Here is a 13,744-nt window from a genome sequence, read left to right as displayed (position 1 = left end):
GCCTTTTACTTCTCTGTATACCGGAGGTACTTTTGCCCTCTCAATAAATTGCTTTCCATGACCATCCAACGCCGCTGACTTTTGCGGCTGCATAAAAGACGAAACTTGCAGCATATGCGGCACCCGTGAATGCAACCAAACCCTCGTATCGACCATTCAAGGTTGTGACCAGCTGTCCTGCAATTGGAATTCCTGTGAGGCTCGCAAAGCTCACAACCGTGAAGCATGTGGCGTAGTACCTGCCGTAATGCTCGACTCGACACAACTGACCTACGCAAACTGGCGTAAGCGAAATGCCGCTTCCTGACGCGAAACCGAATGCAAGGGCGAACAGGATCAGCAGTGCCTTGCTGTCACGAGCAGGCATCCAAAGAGAGAAGGTAGAAACAAAACCCATGCCAATCATGGCAAGCATGCAGTTGAAACGCCCGAATTTGTCCGCGAATAGGCCTGGTAGGTACCGTCCTAGGGTCGACGCAGCGTTGAAGATAACGATCAAGTTGTAAGAAAAGTCCGAGCCAATTCCCTGCGCGAGGGAGTAGGAGACGAGGTAGGAAATCGGGACGAACAGGCCCCACTCCATGCAGAAGACTGCGGCCGTGGTCAAAGCGAACGTCCTTTGGCGGAATATCGTGAGATCTGGGAGTAGCGATTCTTTTGATGCCTTCTTCGGTGGGAGTCGAGACCGAACACCGAAGTTGGCAATGATCAGGAGGACCAAGTTTATCAAAGCCACCACCCGACAGCTCCAAGCGAACCCAACCTTGGGAAAGAGTGCCTTCAGTGTGAGCGGGTAAACAATACCACCAAGACTGCCACCAGCAGCTGCAAGACCGGTGCACTGACCCCTCTTCCGAAGGAACCAATGCCCGACGGCTGCTACCGCCGGGGTGAAGACCAGACTCGTGCCTATCCCACCGACAATTCCGAAAACGATCAGAAAGTGCCAGTAAGCCGTACACACTCCTAGTAGCAAGTAAGTCGCAAGGATCATCGCACTACCAAGAGCCACCGGAATGCGTGGACCTTTTGCATCGAACCATGGCCCAATCTGAATGCCGCAGAAAAAAGCAAGCCACGCGTAGATGCCAAAAATCCAGCCCACGGCGCTCTCGCTTTGGTCTGAGAGCTGGTTTTCGGATAGATACGCTTGGAACGTTCCTATGGTGTTCATCATACCCAGGGCAGACATGAGCCCACAGAAGGATCCAAACACGCAGAACCAAGCAGCGAAGCCACCCTCGGGATAGGTGTTGCCGTGCGCATCGGTAGAGACACGCGAGGCTGTGGCACCCGCACCGCTCTCTGGCTGAAGGGTCGACGCGGTCGAAGATCGCCTTAGCTCCTTTTCTCCCTGTGATGCATCGATGTGATGTGGACTCGGTAACCCAAAGTCGTCAGGACTAGTATATGGTGCTGCTGCCAGCGACGTAGTCGTCTGCTCCCGGGTCAACACCTGAGGCCGGGACACGCCATCCACGTTTTCTGTGCGACGCACGCCGAAGCTTTTCTCTGTCGCGTCGCTTTCATCAATGCTGAGCCTATGATCGTTGGGCCACTGCTGTTCTGGTGGCGTTTCCTGATGCTGATTATGATCTTGGTTGTTTTGCTCGCTGGTCCAAGTTTGCTGATTGCTGGGGGTGTGGAAGCTGGTCATGCCAAAAACGCTTGAGACTTTTCGGTGAACGGTCGCAGGTCTAGTTAGCGTGTAGTTGTGTACGCAAGGACGTATGTTGATGTGTGTCGACTGTTTACTGTGAATGAGCTTTTGGCGAGCTTACGAAGGCGGTTGAGCTGTTATATTTAAGTCGACCTGGAGCAAGAAAATTCTGACTCTGTGCAGCATGCAATCATGACCGATTCTCGCGCACTTCGACATGCATTGTTCAAGCCGTCAGAGGAATGGTCCCGCGCATGTCCGATGGCTATTATGTACGCATTTCCCCTGCAGGCAAGCGTTCTCCATGACAAAAGCCCGGCCAAGGAGATGGGCGGACGTCCATCGGCTAGGTGCGAGCGAGATCGCGGAGAAAAAATGGAGGAGTCACTGGGCGTAAAAAAGGAAAAGTCGAGCCGTAATGGCAGTCGTCGTACATCGCAGGCCAAGCTTCGTACATTCACAGCCTCAGGCAGTGAATTTGAGTCAATAGGCAGCAACCATTCACGACGATTGCGCAAGCAGGCCATGCATGAGACATGAAGTGCGGAAGAACGCACAGACAAGTGGAGTAAAATATAATGATTTGGCGGTGGCATCACTACCTAGTATACACCTCTACGGCTATGCGTCTATTTGCCGTCCATCTGGGGGCGAGCTCAAGCGTGCTACCGCGAGCACCAATCCCCCTTCATGACCCATATCCAGCTCGCACAGCCTACTTGATGTGACGGCTCAAGCAGATGGGACCAATCCAGCAGATCATTCAGAAAGACCGCTCCAAGTCATTCGAGGGTAAATGCCTTCATTGCTACAAGTCGCGACTTGAGGGGTGATTCCGTCCCAACGAGCGAGGTGTGAGTGTGTGACGAGCATCCAGTACCGATTCATTCTCAAGTAATGACAATCTCCTACCAGAACGCCAGCGGTTTCCCGTGTGGTATCATCACCAATCGTTACATCATTCAAGACTGTCGACCCAATCCATACCCTCGAAAGCCTCCATCATCTTATAGCAGAGACCAGTATCGTCGCCAGGTTCACCGCCGAAGAGCTTGAGTTGTTCGGCTTCGATGCGAGCCGCATCACGCCGTTGCGCAGACTCACGGTTCTGCCAAGCGATGTATCGGTTGTGCCAGTGACGAGCGTTGACACTGTTGGATAAGTCCGCCTTGGGTGGCTTTATAGTTCTGGGTCGCGGTATGTAGATTGCGGACAGTCCTGAAGATGTATCAAGGGAATATGGATTTGGCGTCGTGAGAGAATCGAAATCAGGCGCCAGCTTGGTTTGCCGCGAACGAGGGCGGGTTCGGCGTCGGTTGTGCTTGTGGGCCATGGTATTTTTTTCTTGGTTTTTGTTTGTATTCCTGCTGTCGGGAGTTTTTAATGAGTGCCAGCGAATTCTGAAATGGTCATAGCAAAATGATTTTGTAGAGGTGATGCAAGGCGAGGGCGGTACTCGTACTTATAGACCAAGTCGAGCGCGTCCTGCTGGAGTCACATATACGAGTCACATATCATCAAAGTCACTCACCCACCCTCAGGCATCATATATACAAATACTCCTCTAGATCCGAGAACGGAGTAGGCAACGAGCAGGGCGTGGAGTGAGGTGTGGCGTGAATAGGCTGCTAATGACTCATTGAGTAGGGCTCGAATGACACGAGCGGCTGCACTGGTCGCGTGACTGGGCCAGGTGCCACGGGAGACGGCCAGAGTCAAAGATGTGACCCATAGATGCCCAAGGTGTGAAGCGATGAAGCATGAGCGCTGCCTTGGATCGGGCCCTTGCTGTCGGCATCAATGCTGAGGGTCCTTTCAAGCTGGCAGGTGGCAAACGTGAACTGGTGGGCCCTAAATGTTCGACTAGATATCTAGCCCTAACCCTACATATCCAAAGTCATGTGACCAGTGCCCACCAGCGCCACCGGCCCAGCCATTTCGAGAGCCCGTGGTCCCGGGTCCTCTGGGAACAGCACAGCGCCGCGCAGGTAGGGTTTCATCGCCGTTTCCGCCTACGCCTCGCCTTCCCCATCCGATCCAGACCTCCCACAACTGACCTGCGCTGTCTTCACCTCTGACCTCTTATCAATCCATCATCACAGGGCTTCACAGCTTCTCCTGTACACAACATGGTGGCCTTGTCTGCTCTTGCGTCTCCGGCTGGCTCGATTTGAGACTTGATTTATTTAACCTGGAACATTGCATTCCGCGCCCGCCTCCCTGGAAACCCCGCCCACTTCGCCGTCACAGCAAGTATCCAAGTATCGCAACCTGAGCTTCGCACTCTTCTCCTCGATCACGCGACCCTCGACACCTTGATTGGGCGTATTCGAGGTCAGCAAACCATGCGGGCGCCCTTGGGGCAAATGCATCCTATACATATCGCATCCACCTTTTCCACCTCGACCTTATCCCCGATCGCCCAAACATCCGATTCTATCTTTACCACTACCGCCATTCAAGATGGGTGGCATTCGAGCTCCTCCTCAAATCCCAACCCGTCAACAAACATTGTGATCAATATCAACGATGGCGGTTCGACGGGGAGGGGTATTCTTATTGGTATTTTATCGGCGTTTGGCTCAGCGGGCATCGCTGTCCTTGTTTTAGCGGTCTTTTTCTTCTTTCGCTATACCAATCGGGGTCGCATCCTTCTCGATAGGATAGGTAGACCTGGAGAGTTTGATGATGAACAAGCATTTGCCCGAGAAGAGGCGGAAGCCCTCGAGTCAATGGACGACTTGCAACGGGCCGAGTATCTGAGGGCTAAAGGTAAGGCTATTGCTACATTGCCGCTATCCAACTAACATTTGCTAGCGTTCATACAAGCCAATCCTCCCGAGACCGTACAAACAGACATATCGCTCTCGCAGTTCTTAGCGATCCAAGAAAAGGGCGTATCTGCATGGGAATTTGAGCCCGAGCTGGAAATCGCAAATTGTTTTGTTGAAGGTCGAACCGAAATTGAGTTCTTTGACTCCGAGTGCAGCGTTCAAAGCAACCTCCCTGTGCCGAAACAGAATGAGGTTTACTACTGGGAAGCAAAAATCTACGACAAGCCAGATAACAGCCTGATTAGTATCGGCATGACTACTAAACCATATCCGCTCTTCCGCCTTCCAGGTGAGTTGCCGAGGCTGTATGCTCAGCAAGATACTAATACTATCAGGCTTTCACAGAACTTCTGTGGCGTACGTGTCATCAGGCCACAGGCGATTCAACCAGCCCTTCAATCCAACTCCATATGGACCAGCCTATGTTCAGGGTGATGTGATTGGAGTGGGTTACAAGCCACGTACAGGCTCGATCTTCTTCACTCGAAACGGCAAACGCCTGGACGAGTTCGCGCACAACTTGAAGAGTCAAAACTTCTTTCCGACAGTAGGCGCGAATGGGCCTTGCACGGTGCACGTCAACTTCGGCCAAATGGGATTCGTGTACATTGAGGCCAACGTCAAGAAGTGGGGGCTGGCACCCATGACAGGCAGTCTTGCTCCGCCTCCACCCTACGGTAGCGAGCAAGGTAGCATTCTGCTAGAAACTGGCCGGGAAGGCGTGCGTCAGCCAGAATATCAGCCGGGCCACTCGAGGACAAGGAGCGGTCTGGCAAGACTTGGCCTTCCTTCTGGCAACCCAGGGCCACTGCGATCTCCTACTGACATTTCCCTGGCGCAACTTTCACACATTCCTTCCAACGAGTTCAGCCCTGCCGCAAGTACGAGCGTAATCGACGTGGGGGATGTCCAGCATCAGCCAGTTGAGAACACGCCAGCAGGACAACAGATTATACCACCCCCGGAGTATTCGAGTCCTACAAGCAGCCAGCGGAGCAGTCAATCCGATGACGAAGAAGACGATGATGACGATGACGAGCCTCACAAGCGACATCGAAACAGGCGTGGCCCACCTATACCTACGTACGAAGCTGCACTGGGCGAGCCGGGAGGATCTCTCCGCTCATGAAGTTTTTGATACCCTACCTTTATGAATGAAGCTTTATGAACAACAGGGCTCGGAGTGGTGTGAACTTGTGTAGATTACCGATATGTTTGGCGTCAAAGGCCAGAGACGGTCAGGTCGAACGATAACATCTCAGCTGCAATGGTATTATCCGCAATGCCTGTGATATCTTGAAGTCTAGTAGCTCTCCTATCCACCATTGCATCCCGGATAAACTAGTCCCAGATGTTGCGACCAGGTTGCTACAAAATGTGTGCCGGCCGAATAAATGTTACTCGAGTCCCAGGTTCAATGTTCATGCAGTAGGCCACAGCGATACTCAATGTGTTGTAGTCGAATAAGCGAAACATGTAGTTCTTGATGTGCTTAGTCAGGAAGGGTAGCGCAGCTGCATCAGCATCCTGCGGCAGAAATCCAGACCAAGTCTACCGAAGCTTTCTAGCTAAGCCCGTGCCTCAAGCAACTTCAACAAGGTCCAAACGGCGATGCACTGACACCGCGACATCTGGTTCTGTATGAATGTGACAGGCTCTCCTTGCTTCTCGCTACGAAGCCACATTCCAGCTCTATAATCTTGGTGGATTTCCAGCCTCCGCAACTCCAACGCAGTTAGAGAAACTTGGGGCAGCCAATTATCGCTACAGCTCCTTGCGGCAGAAGCACTTGGTGCTTGGAGCTCATGCGTGAACATCCTCTACTCCGTAACGACTGCACAAGCTGAAAAGGTCGCGCATTGTCAATGCGCCGTATACAAGGGCACGAAGCGACAGTCCCTGAAGTTGACGAACAGTCCTCCTAACTTCACGTCCGAACCTCAATGCGAGAACATGGTACCAAAAAGGACACGACGAGCCCTGAGCTGCGTGTCCATGGCAAGCCAGAAAACGCGTCTTTCCAGGTGATAGTGCTGGTAAGTCCTTATCTATGTGTCAATGCCATTGTCCTGCGCGAGCCCGGGACCTGTGTCACCTATACCAGAACAGTCTCTTACCTCTCAATTTGCAGGGCTCAAATGGTGGACCTCGCGAAGATAATATCTCCGGCCTTCTTGTGCGATCACCACAGTCAGAATGGCGAAAAGGTTCGGTGATAGCGGTCGATGCTGGCGCGCACCTGGCTAGCATTACCCGCATACTCGAACGTGACATGCCCCGTTCCTCCGAGAAGCTGCCCGCTGCAGACCACAAGACAGTACTTAAGCATGGACCTTTTGCCGGGATCAAGTTCCCGAATATATCAGCAAAGGCAAATGCGCTTTATATCTTTCGCGAACTCCTCCATTCCGTGCTCATCACGCATCCACATCTTGACCACCTTGCGGGGATCGCCATAAACACTCCTGCGCTTGAATATGGACGGGAGGCCAAGGCCATTGTCGCCCTTCCCTCAACAATCGATGCCATCAAAAATCACATTTTCAACGACTGGATCTGGCCGAATCTGTCGGACGAAGGTCATGGTGTGGGCTTTGTCACTTACAGGCGGCTGATCGAGGGTGGCAATCCCAGACTAGGTGCTGGACAGGCTCGTGGCTACGTCAATGTTTGCGATGGCCTCGCGACCAAGTGCTGGAGCGTTTCCCATGGCAAATGTCACCGTAGGAGTCATAGCCTGGCGCACCAGAGGGGCGACTCCTTCGGCTGGGCCGCTAATGACTACAGCTTCCCCGCAAGACGAATGTCACGTATCTCGGACCATGACCATGGTTATTTTGCGGCAGTTGCGCACCAACAAGTGCACAATGCTGGAGCCTACACACCGATTGCCGGTAGTACACAACCAGGCCCACCTACACCCGGGGCGCACGCCGGTCAACCGAGTAGTGCGATAGATGGAGGGCATATGTTTGAGCCCGTATCTAGTTCTGCTTTCTTCATCAGAAACGATGATACGGGAGACGAATTGTTAATATTCGGCGACACCGAACCAGACTCGGTAAGTCTGTCACCTCGGAACCACATTGTGTGGGAAGACGCAGCAGCGAAAATTGTTTCGGGTAACCTGAAAGCTATTTTCATTGAGTGTTCGTACGACGACAGTGTCCGGGACTCGGACCTGTATGGCCACCTGTGCCCAAGACATCTCATTGCAGAGCTGAGATGGCTAGCGAATCTCGTCATCAGCGCCAAAAAGCACGTTGGTTCTACTCTCAAGGAGGACGGTGAGACGTCATTTGTTTCCCCTGCTCCAGAACTCCATCTCCCTAGTGCAGATGCAAAGCGGAAGAGGAAGCGCGGGGTCAACGGGGATCTCTCGGCCACCCCAGAAACGGCATCAGCAGAATTTGCGATGCCACTATCACCGCGACCTTTGCAAAGCGGGTATGTTGGCACCCGAGCGGGATCTGGCACCCGGCGCAAGACGTCGCACGTGTCCATGCCAGAAACCAAATCAGCTACAGGTGACCGGACAGACACGCCGCAGCGCGGACGGTCGGTGCAGTCCTCGGGCTCGGGCCCGTCAATGAACGTGCCAGCCGGCGCTGCTGGCCTTGGGGTTGGCCATCCACCAAACCTATCTACATCAGGTGTACCATCAATCCCATCGCAGAAGTTGGATGAGCCCTTGAAGGGCTTGAGTGTTCACATTATTCATGTCAAAGAATCTATGATGGACGGGCCCGCGCCGGGGACTGTGATCCTGGAGCAGCTCAGGGCGCAGTCGGCCGATGCTGGCTTGGGAGTTGTGTTCGATGTCACGGATTGTGGAGAGAGCATTTGGATTTGAAAGCCCGAGCGAGAGCAAACGAGCCTCGCCATTGTATGACTTTACGGTGTCCTTCTGGCATGCTGTTACGACTAGTTGAATGATTCCGTACTTTTCTATTCGGCCTCATGGTGATTGCTGCAGCGGATCTTTGTCGTATCTGTATCTACGCTCGACTTTGTACGCATTGCTCCTGCCTGGCTGAGAGTTCGGACTATAGTTCGACCGCACCGAGAGCACACAGTTTCGCCAACTAGTATCAGAGCCAGGGTCATGGTTTCATCAGTTCAGCTGATCTTCGTGCTATACAACAACAGTCAACATTTCTTCTACCTGCTTGACTTCCTTCTTGTGAGAAGGTGGCCTTGGGGATCGATCGCAGCGTCGGATCATTGCCTCCACCCGCCCACGGGCGGTCTGGCTGGTGCGGTGCCCCCTACCATCACAACTGGCATTCCAGATGCAATATTACCACCAGTGCATCAGTCTTTGCTCCTCGTGGGCTGGAGGTGTATCATTCCCGCAGTAATGAACAGTGACAGCTGCACTGACCTCATATGTTTGCCGCTGCCACGGATGGATTGTCGTCATCATTGGCTCTGGCGAGGATTGGCAGTTCATCCTGATTGATCAGCTTATCAGTGCTATAGAGCTCCCCATGGACCACGATACTGGTTTTCACCTTTTTGGACCGGCTAGCAGAAATGGGCTTTCACACTTACTCCGGTAGTCCTCTCGAGTTCCCTGCACCCGTGTCTGGTTGAGCCTACGGTCAGTCCTAACAGAGGCCCATTGTGACGAGTACACCGAGCCTGGCGCAAGGGCCCCTGCATCGTAGCGCAACCTCTGCCTTATCGGGAGTGGTGGCTTGAGCTGCCGCTGTAGCACATGGCTTTGTCTGCAAAAAGTGCATTGGGTGAGTGACGGTGTTGACAGTCTCGCGAGAAGACTGGCATGATATTTCAGGCTTCAATCCAATGTCTGCGAGATCCATCAGTATGAGCCGCGCACACCGCAGCCACGAATGAGCTCAAATCAATACAATTATTCCATGCAAGCATGCATCAAGACCACCAAGCATAACCAAAGGTAAGGCCGCATCGGTGCATGAAGTCGCTGATGCAGGTGACCGTGGGGCAGTATGTTGGTACGCATATGTCAAAAGGTGGCGCAGGAATCTTGATGCGCAAAACATCATGTATATGGTTTGTATAGGGATGGGAACGGGCACGATATGCATGAGCACCCAATGTGGAAGGGTGATGTGATGTGGGAGCGGGGTGGGGCGGGCGCAAGGAACATTGAAAATTAATAAAGGCGAGGCGCGTCGTGAGAACACCAAAAGCGGGCCTGGTAGAGGGGCGTCAAAAGAGAGCGAAAAAGGAACGAAGGGGAGAATACGTGAACATCAGTAACGAGAGTGGGCAGTACAGGGGCCTGGGGACGAGATGGCGAGAGGAGGGCCGCTGAAGGAGTGCAGGACCAAGTGAAAGAAAACAACATGGCCGGTTTTGCGACGGGCGTCGCTATGATGAGCCCATCGTCATCGGCAAGCCGGTGGTGTCTACCAGTACGAGATGACAGGAAACGGAGGAATAGGGGCATAATGTCAGCCTGCAAACATTAACGGCAACCATACGGAGAAAATGAAGACGGGTATGTGGCAGGGCAGTGGGCAGTCTGACAGCCAACAACACTGTCTACGTTTACAAATGCGTCACGGAGACCATGCAACGGTGAGGGGGAAATCGAGGAAGAGAGATGACAAGGATAGGGGATGGATGAGGGGGAAGGAAAGGGAAAGAGACACATCTACAACGGCAGCGTTTACAATCGCGACGACGACAAACACGACGAGAGATCTACGACAAGAGTCGCCCACCTTTGCTCGGAGAACGAAGAGAAGCATCAGGACAGTTTATGCCGAGCCCTATTCCTCATGTCCAGGAGGTCTACGTCTATGTGATAAGAATAAACTCACCTTGTCAGCGAGCAGTTTGACGACTTGCTAAGGTCGACAAGAAGAATCAGGTGCCTTTTACCGTCGTCACCAGGATGCTTAGCTTACGGTGGCCACTGAGGGCACCTACCTTTGTTGTGCAGCGTGACGGATCGTGTCGTCGTCCTGACACGAGGCAGTTTGGTCATCGATGCCCAGGAGTATAGGACGAGTTCGCCTCATGCCAGGAGGGAGCAGTTTGGTCATCGGTGCTCAGGAGTATAGGACGAGTTAGGCCTCTTGCCAGGAGGGGGCAGTTTGGTCGTCAATGCCCAGGAGTCTAGGATGAGTTTAAGGACATGGCCCAGGTCGGCGAGGGAGAAGGCCCAGGAGGGAGGCTTGGGAGGTGGGAGGTTTAAGCGAAGGAGGAATTCGGCGGAGGCAAAGCCATCGTGTGGCAGGGTGAGAAGACTGGAATTGATGGTCGAATTGGAGGAGGAAAATTGTACGGGCGAGCGAAGAACACACCATGTGGAAGAAGTTCAGTCGCTTATATAGTTGAACGAGCAGTCTCAAGACTTGGCATAATGTACGGGCTCTCATTGGCCTAGATGAATAGGCTGTCTGTCAGCCTCGCCGAAAGTCGCGAGGCTGAGCAAGGCTGTGAAGTTGACGATGAAGTCGTTCGATTTCAGTACGAGTTTAAACATGAACGGTAGCGTATGATGGGACGAAAATGATAGCATTGTGATCGGAGCGTCTCAACGATTCCATAGATACCAACGTCAATCGCTAGCAAGGAGGTTTCAAAACCGCCATTTGCGGGCCTTTCGACACTGCCAACTTCGCTTCCAGCGTTGCTAGCAGGCCAATATGGGTCTGGCAACGTCTGAGGATGGGCGCGCTGCTTGATATGACCGCCCTGAAGGTCTGGAGGGCACCAGGAAGGGGCAGGAGCCCTTCTGCGAGTGCGGTCGTGGCTGCCCTCCGAATCCACCACCACTGTCGACTCTTCCCCCGACCCGCGGCCTGCAGTAGCACCACAACTCCTTCCCTCAGAACCCCCTAAAGGACAGCTTTCGAGAAGTACGGCTGAGCGTCAAGTGCGTTGGCTGATCTCAAGCGCGTCCACCCAGCGCCCGTCGCCTTTTGGCCTGCGAACGCCCTCTTCGCCCAGGCACCCTTCGGCTTGCCGACCGAATCCGAGCAGCTGCTCTTCGTTTGCCCACTCTGCCATAGCCTGAAAGATATTAGCACATTTCAACAAGCCAAAAGTCAGAAAGAGAAGATCGAACATACCATCAGTCCCATCGGCATCCCTTCGTCGTTGTAGCCCATGGGCACCGATATCGCAGGTGCGCCCACGAAGTTGGCAAGATACACATATTCCATACACCTCAGACTCCGATCGCCGTCCATGAAGCCCGGGGTTTTCAGGTCGCTCTCCTGTGCGATCTTCCAGCCAGCGAACGTGCACGTGGGCGTCAGTACCAGAAGTCCTGGGTATTTATCCCACAGCCATGCGAGGTGACCCATCAACAGTGACCTCAAGCGCTGCGCGAACAAGAAGTCCTGCCCAGTGGCGCGGCCTGTCATCGTGGCTAGGAGCAGCTGGGTGTGGTAGTTCATCGCAGCGTATTGCTTAGGAGACAGGTAAGCGCGAGCTTCGTTGACGATAGTCATGGCATGCGCCTTCTGCCCTTCCGGCAGGAGTGGGATAGTGATGTCTATGACCTCGTAACCCTGGGTTTTGGTCAGGTGGGCTACGGCGTGATCGAAGGCGGCGACGACGTCGGGGTCAGACCTTTCGATCCACGAGCGCATGATGCCGAGGCGTTTCGGACCTGTTGGACTGGAGCGAGGGGCTACGAGGGACGAGGGAAACGCAACACTGGTCGTAGAGAGCGAGTCTGGTTGCGCCATTACGCGGTAGGCGAGGGCGAGATCATCTATGGACGAGGCGAGAGGGCCGCAAACGGTGACGGACTGCTGAGGTTCATCACCTGCACGAGAGGAGACGCGGCCATGGGTGGGCTTCAACCCATACATGCCACAGAAGCTCGCTGGTATTCGGTTGCTGCCTCCACCATCAAAGCCGAGCGCGATAGGCACGATACCCGAAGCAAGCGCATAGGCCGATCCTCCGGAGCTGCCGCCGGGGAAGTAGGCCGGGTTATGGGGATTCCGAGGGGTACCGAAGGTAGCGTTGACATTGGTTGTATCGAGACCGTACGGATGCATGTTGGTTTTACCCAGAATGACGGCGCCGGCCTCCTGCCATTTGGCGACGGCCCAAGCAGTCTTATCTCCAGGACCAGTAAAATCCACGGGGCAACCCTGGGTCTGCTTGTATCCTGTAATATCGCAAGAGTCCTTCACAGCGATCGGCACGCCGTCCAGAGGACCTAAGGGATTTCCGGCCTTATATCTCTCCGTGGAGGCTTTAGCCTCTTCCAGGATCAGATCCGCGCGCACCGAGATCCAGCCAACAGAGTACTTGCCCGGAGGCTTTGTGTCTCGACGAATGAGCGGCAGAAGATGCTCCACAACGTCTACCGGAGTCAAGGTACCAGCCTTGTACAGCTCGACAAAGTCGGCAGAGGTATAGAACGAGGTGGGCGTCTTTCTTTTCTGTGGGGCGGAGAGCTCTCTCACGGACGCAAGCACGTCGCCATCGGCGTCTTTGGGGACCACGGTTGGATCGAATCGAGGTTCGATGCCCTGCAGAGCGGGCAGCTCCTTCAGCTTGTCGAAGCTGTTCATGCGCCAAAGCACCCCTTGCAACATCGGTGAGGATGAGAGACTGCAGAATGTAAGCGGGCTGTGCAGGCGAGCTTCCAGCAAGTTCGCCTCACACTGTAGTCACCACTGCCAACGACCATCCTCGCAGTATCGGGTTCGACGCCGTCGGATTGTGGTAGGGCACGTCCGGTGCCTGGCGTGGCTGTGGCCTGCCCCAAGCTTTCGCATCGGCCATGCTGGTTGCTGAAAATCTAGACCGGGAGAGAACTGGAGGGAGAGAGCAACAGCTGCCTATATGGCTAGCTGGAGGTCATCAACAACTACATGGCGACCAAAGACACAATGTGTGAAATCATAAAAGCTACCTGCCACGTTCGTCCAAAGAACCGAGGCCGCTTACTCGGCCGCGGGCCCCCTAGGAGGTGGAAGCCTTGTGTGAGAGATCTGATTGGTGTGGAGCCAAGCTGAGCGGACCGTAAGACGGGGTTCGGGCTTCAAACAAAAGCTCGGCTGGGCGCCTGGAATGCTTTGTATACCGTACAACCTTTACCTCCCAGCACGCTTTCGTTTCTCTCGGAATCGGAACAATGGTTGCTCGCTCAGATGGTGATGCCGTGCAGAGGGCGATGTGAGGTCTGGAGTCACGCCCACTGTCAACTCAGCGGCTTGGAGACTGTCTTACCGAGGTCTGGCTATGACCTACCAGGCTTTCTGAATTATTCTGGGCGATCGGTGCG

The 13,744-nt window shown here is 54.0% G+C and overlaps 5 protein-coding genes across 5 annotated transcripts; 2 read left to right on the top strand and 3 right to left on the bottom strand.

The window, feature by feature from the left end:
• Window positions 1-40: 40 nt before the first annotated feature.
• On the bottom strand, window positions 41-1,657 carry HMPREF1541_01986 (uncharacterized protein; the record flags this gene model as incomplete). Its single annotated transcript, XM_008716342.1, has 1 exon — window positions 41-1,657. One exon carries the CDS (start codon window positions 1,655-1,657, stop codon window positions 41-43), a length of 1,617 nt encoding a protein of 538 aa, XP_008714564.1.
• A 961-nt stretch (window positions 1,658-2,618) lies between these two features.
• Window positions 2,619-2,993, bottom strand: HMPREF1541_01985 (uncharacterized protein; the record flags this gene model as incomplete). Its single annotated transcript, XM_008716341.1, has 1 exon — window positions 2,619-2,993. The coding sequence occupies one exon, from the start codon at window positions 2,991-2,993 to the stop codon at window positions 2,619-2,621; it is 375 nt and encodes a 124-aa protein (XP_008714563.1).
• Window positions 2,994-4,005: 1,012 nt separating this feature from the next.
• On the top strand, window positions 4,006-5,623 carry HMPREF1541_01984 (uncharacterized protein; the record flags this gene model as incomplete). Its single annotated transcript, XM_008716340.1, has 3 exons — window positions 4,006-4,432; window positions 4,478-4,783; window positions 4,830-5,623. The coding sequence occupies 3 exons, from the start codon at window positions 4,006-4,008 to the stop codon at window positions 5,621-5,623; spliced, it is 1,527 nt and encodes a 508-aa protein (XP_008714562.1).
• An 814-nt stretch (window positions 5,624-6,437) lies between these two features.
• Window positions 6,438-8,347, top strand: HMPREF1541_01983 (uncharacterized protein; the record flags this gene model as incomplete). The annotated part of the gene is made up of 2 exons (XM_008716339.1): window positions 6,438-6,530; window positions 6,626-8,347. 2 exons carry the CDS (start codon window positions 6,438-6,440, stop codon window positions 8,345-8,347), a joined length of 1,815 nt encoding a protein of 604 aa, XP_008714561.1.
• A 3,017-nt stretch (window positions 8,348-11,364) lies between these two features.
• HMPREF1541_01982 (uncharacterized protein) lies at window positions 11,365-13,242 on the bottom strand (the record flags this gene model as incomplete). Its single annotated transcript, XM_008716338.1, has 3 exons — window positions 11,365-11,505; window positions 11,565-13,068; window positions 13,121-13,242. The coding sequence occupies 3 exons, from the start codon at window positions 13,240-13,242 to the stop codon at window positions 11,365-11,367; spliced, it is 1,767 nt and encodes a 588-aa protein (XP_008714560.1).
• Between the last annotated feature and the right edge of the window lie 502 nt (window positions 13,243-13,744).

Source organism: Cyphellophora europaea (genome assembly GCF_000365145.1).
Source record: "Cyphellophora europaea CBS 101466 unplaced genomic scaffold supercont1.2, whole genome shotgun sequence".
Classification (NCBI taxonomy): Eukaryota; Fungi; Ascomycota; class Eurotiomycetes; order Chaetothyriales; family Cyphellophoraceae; genus Cyphellophora; species Cyphellophora europaea.
This window is presented reverse-complemented; position numbering and strand designations above follow the sequence as displayed.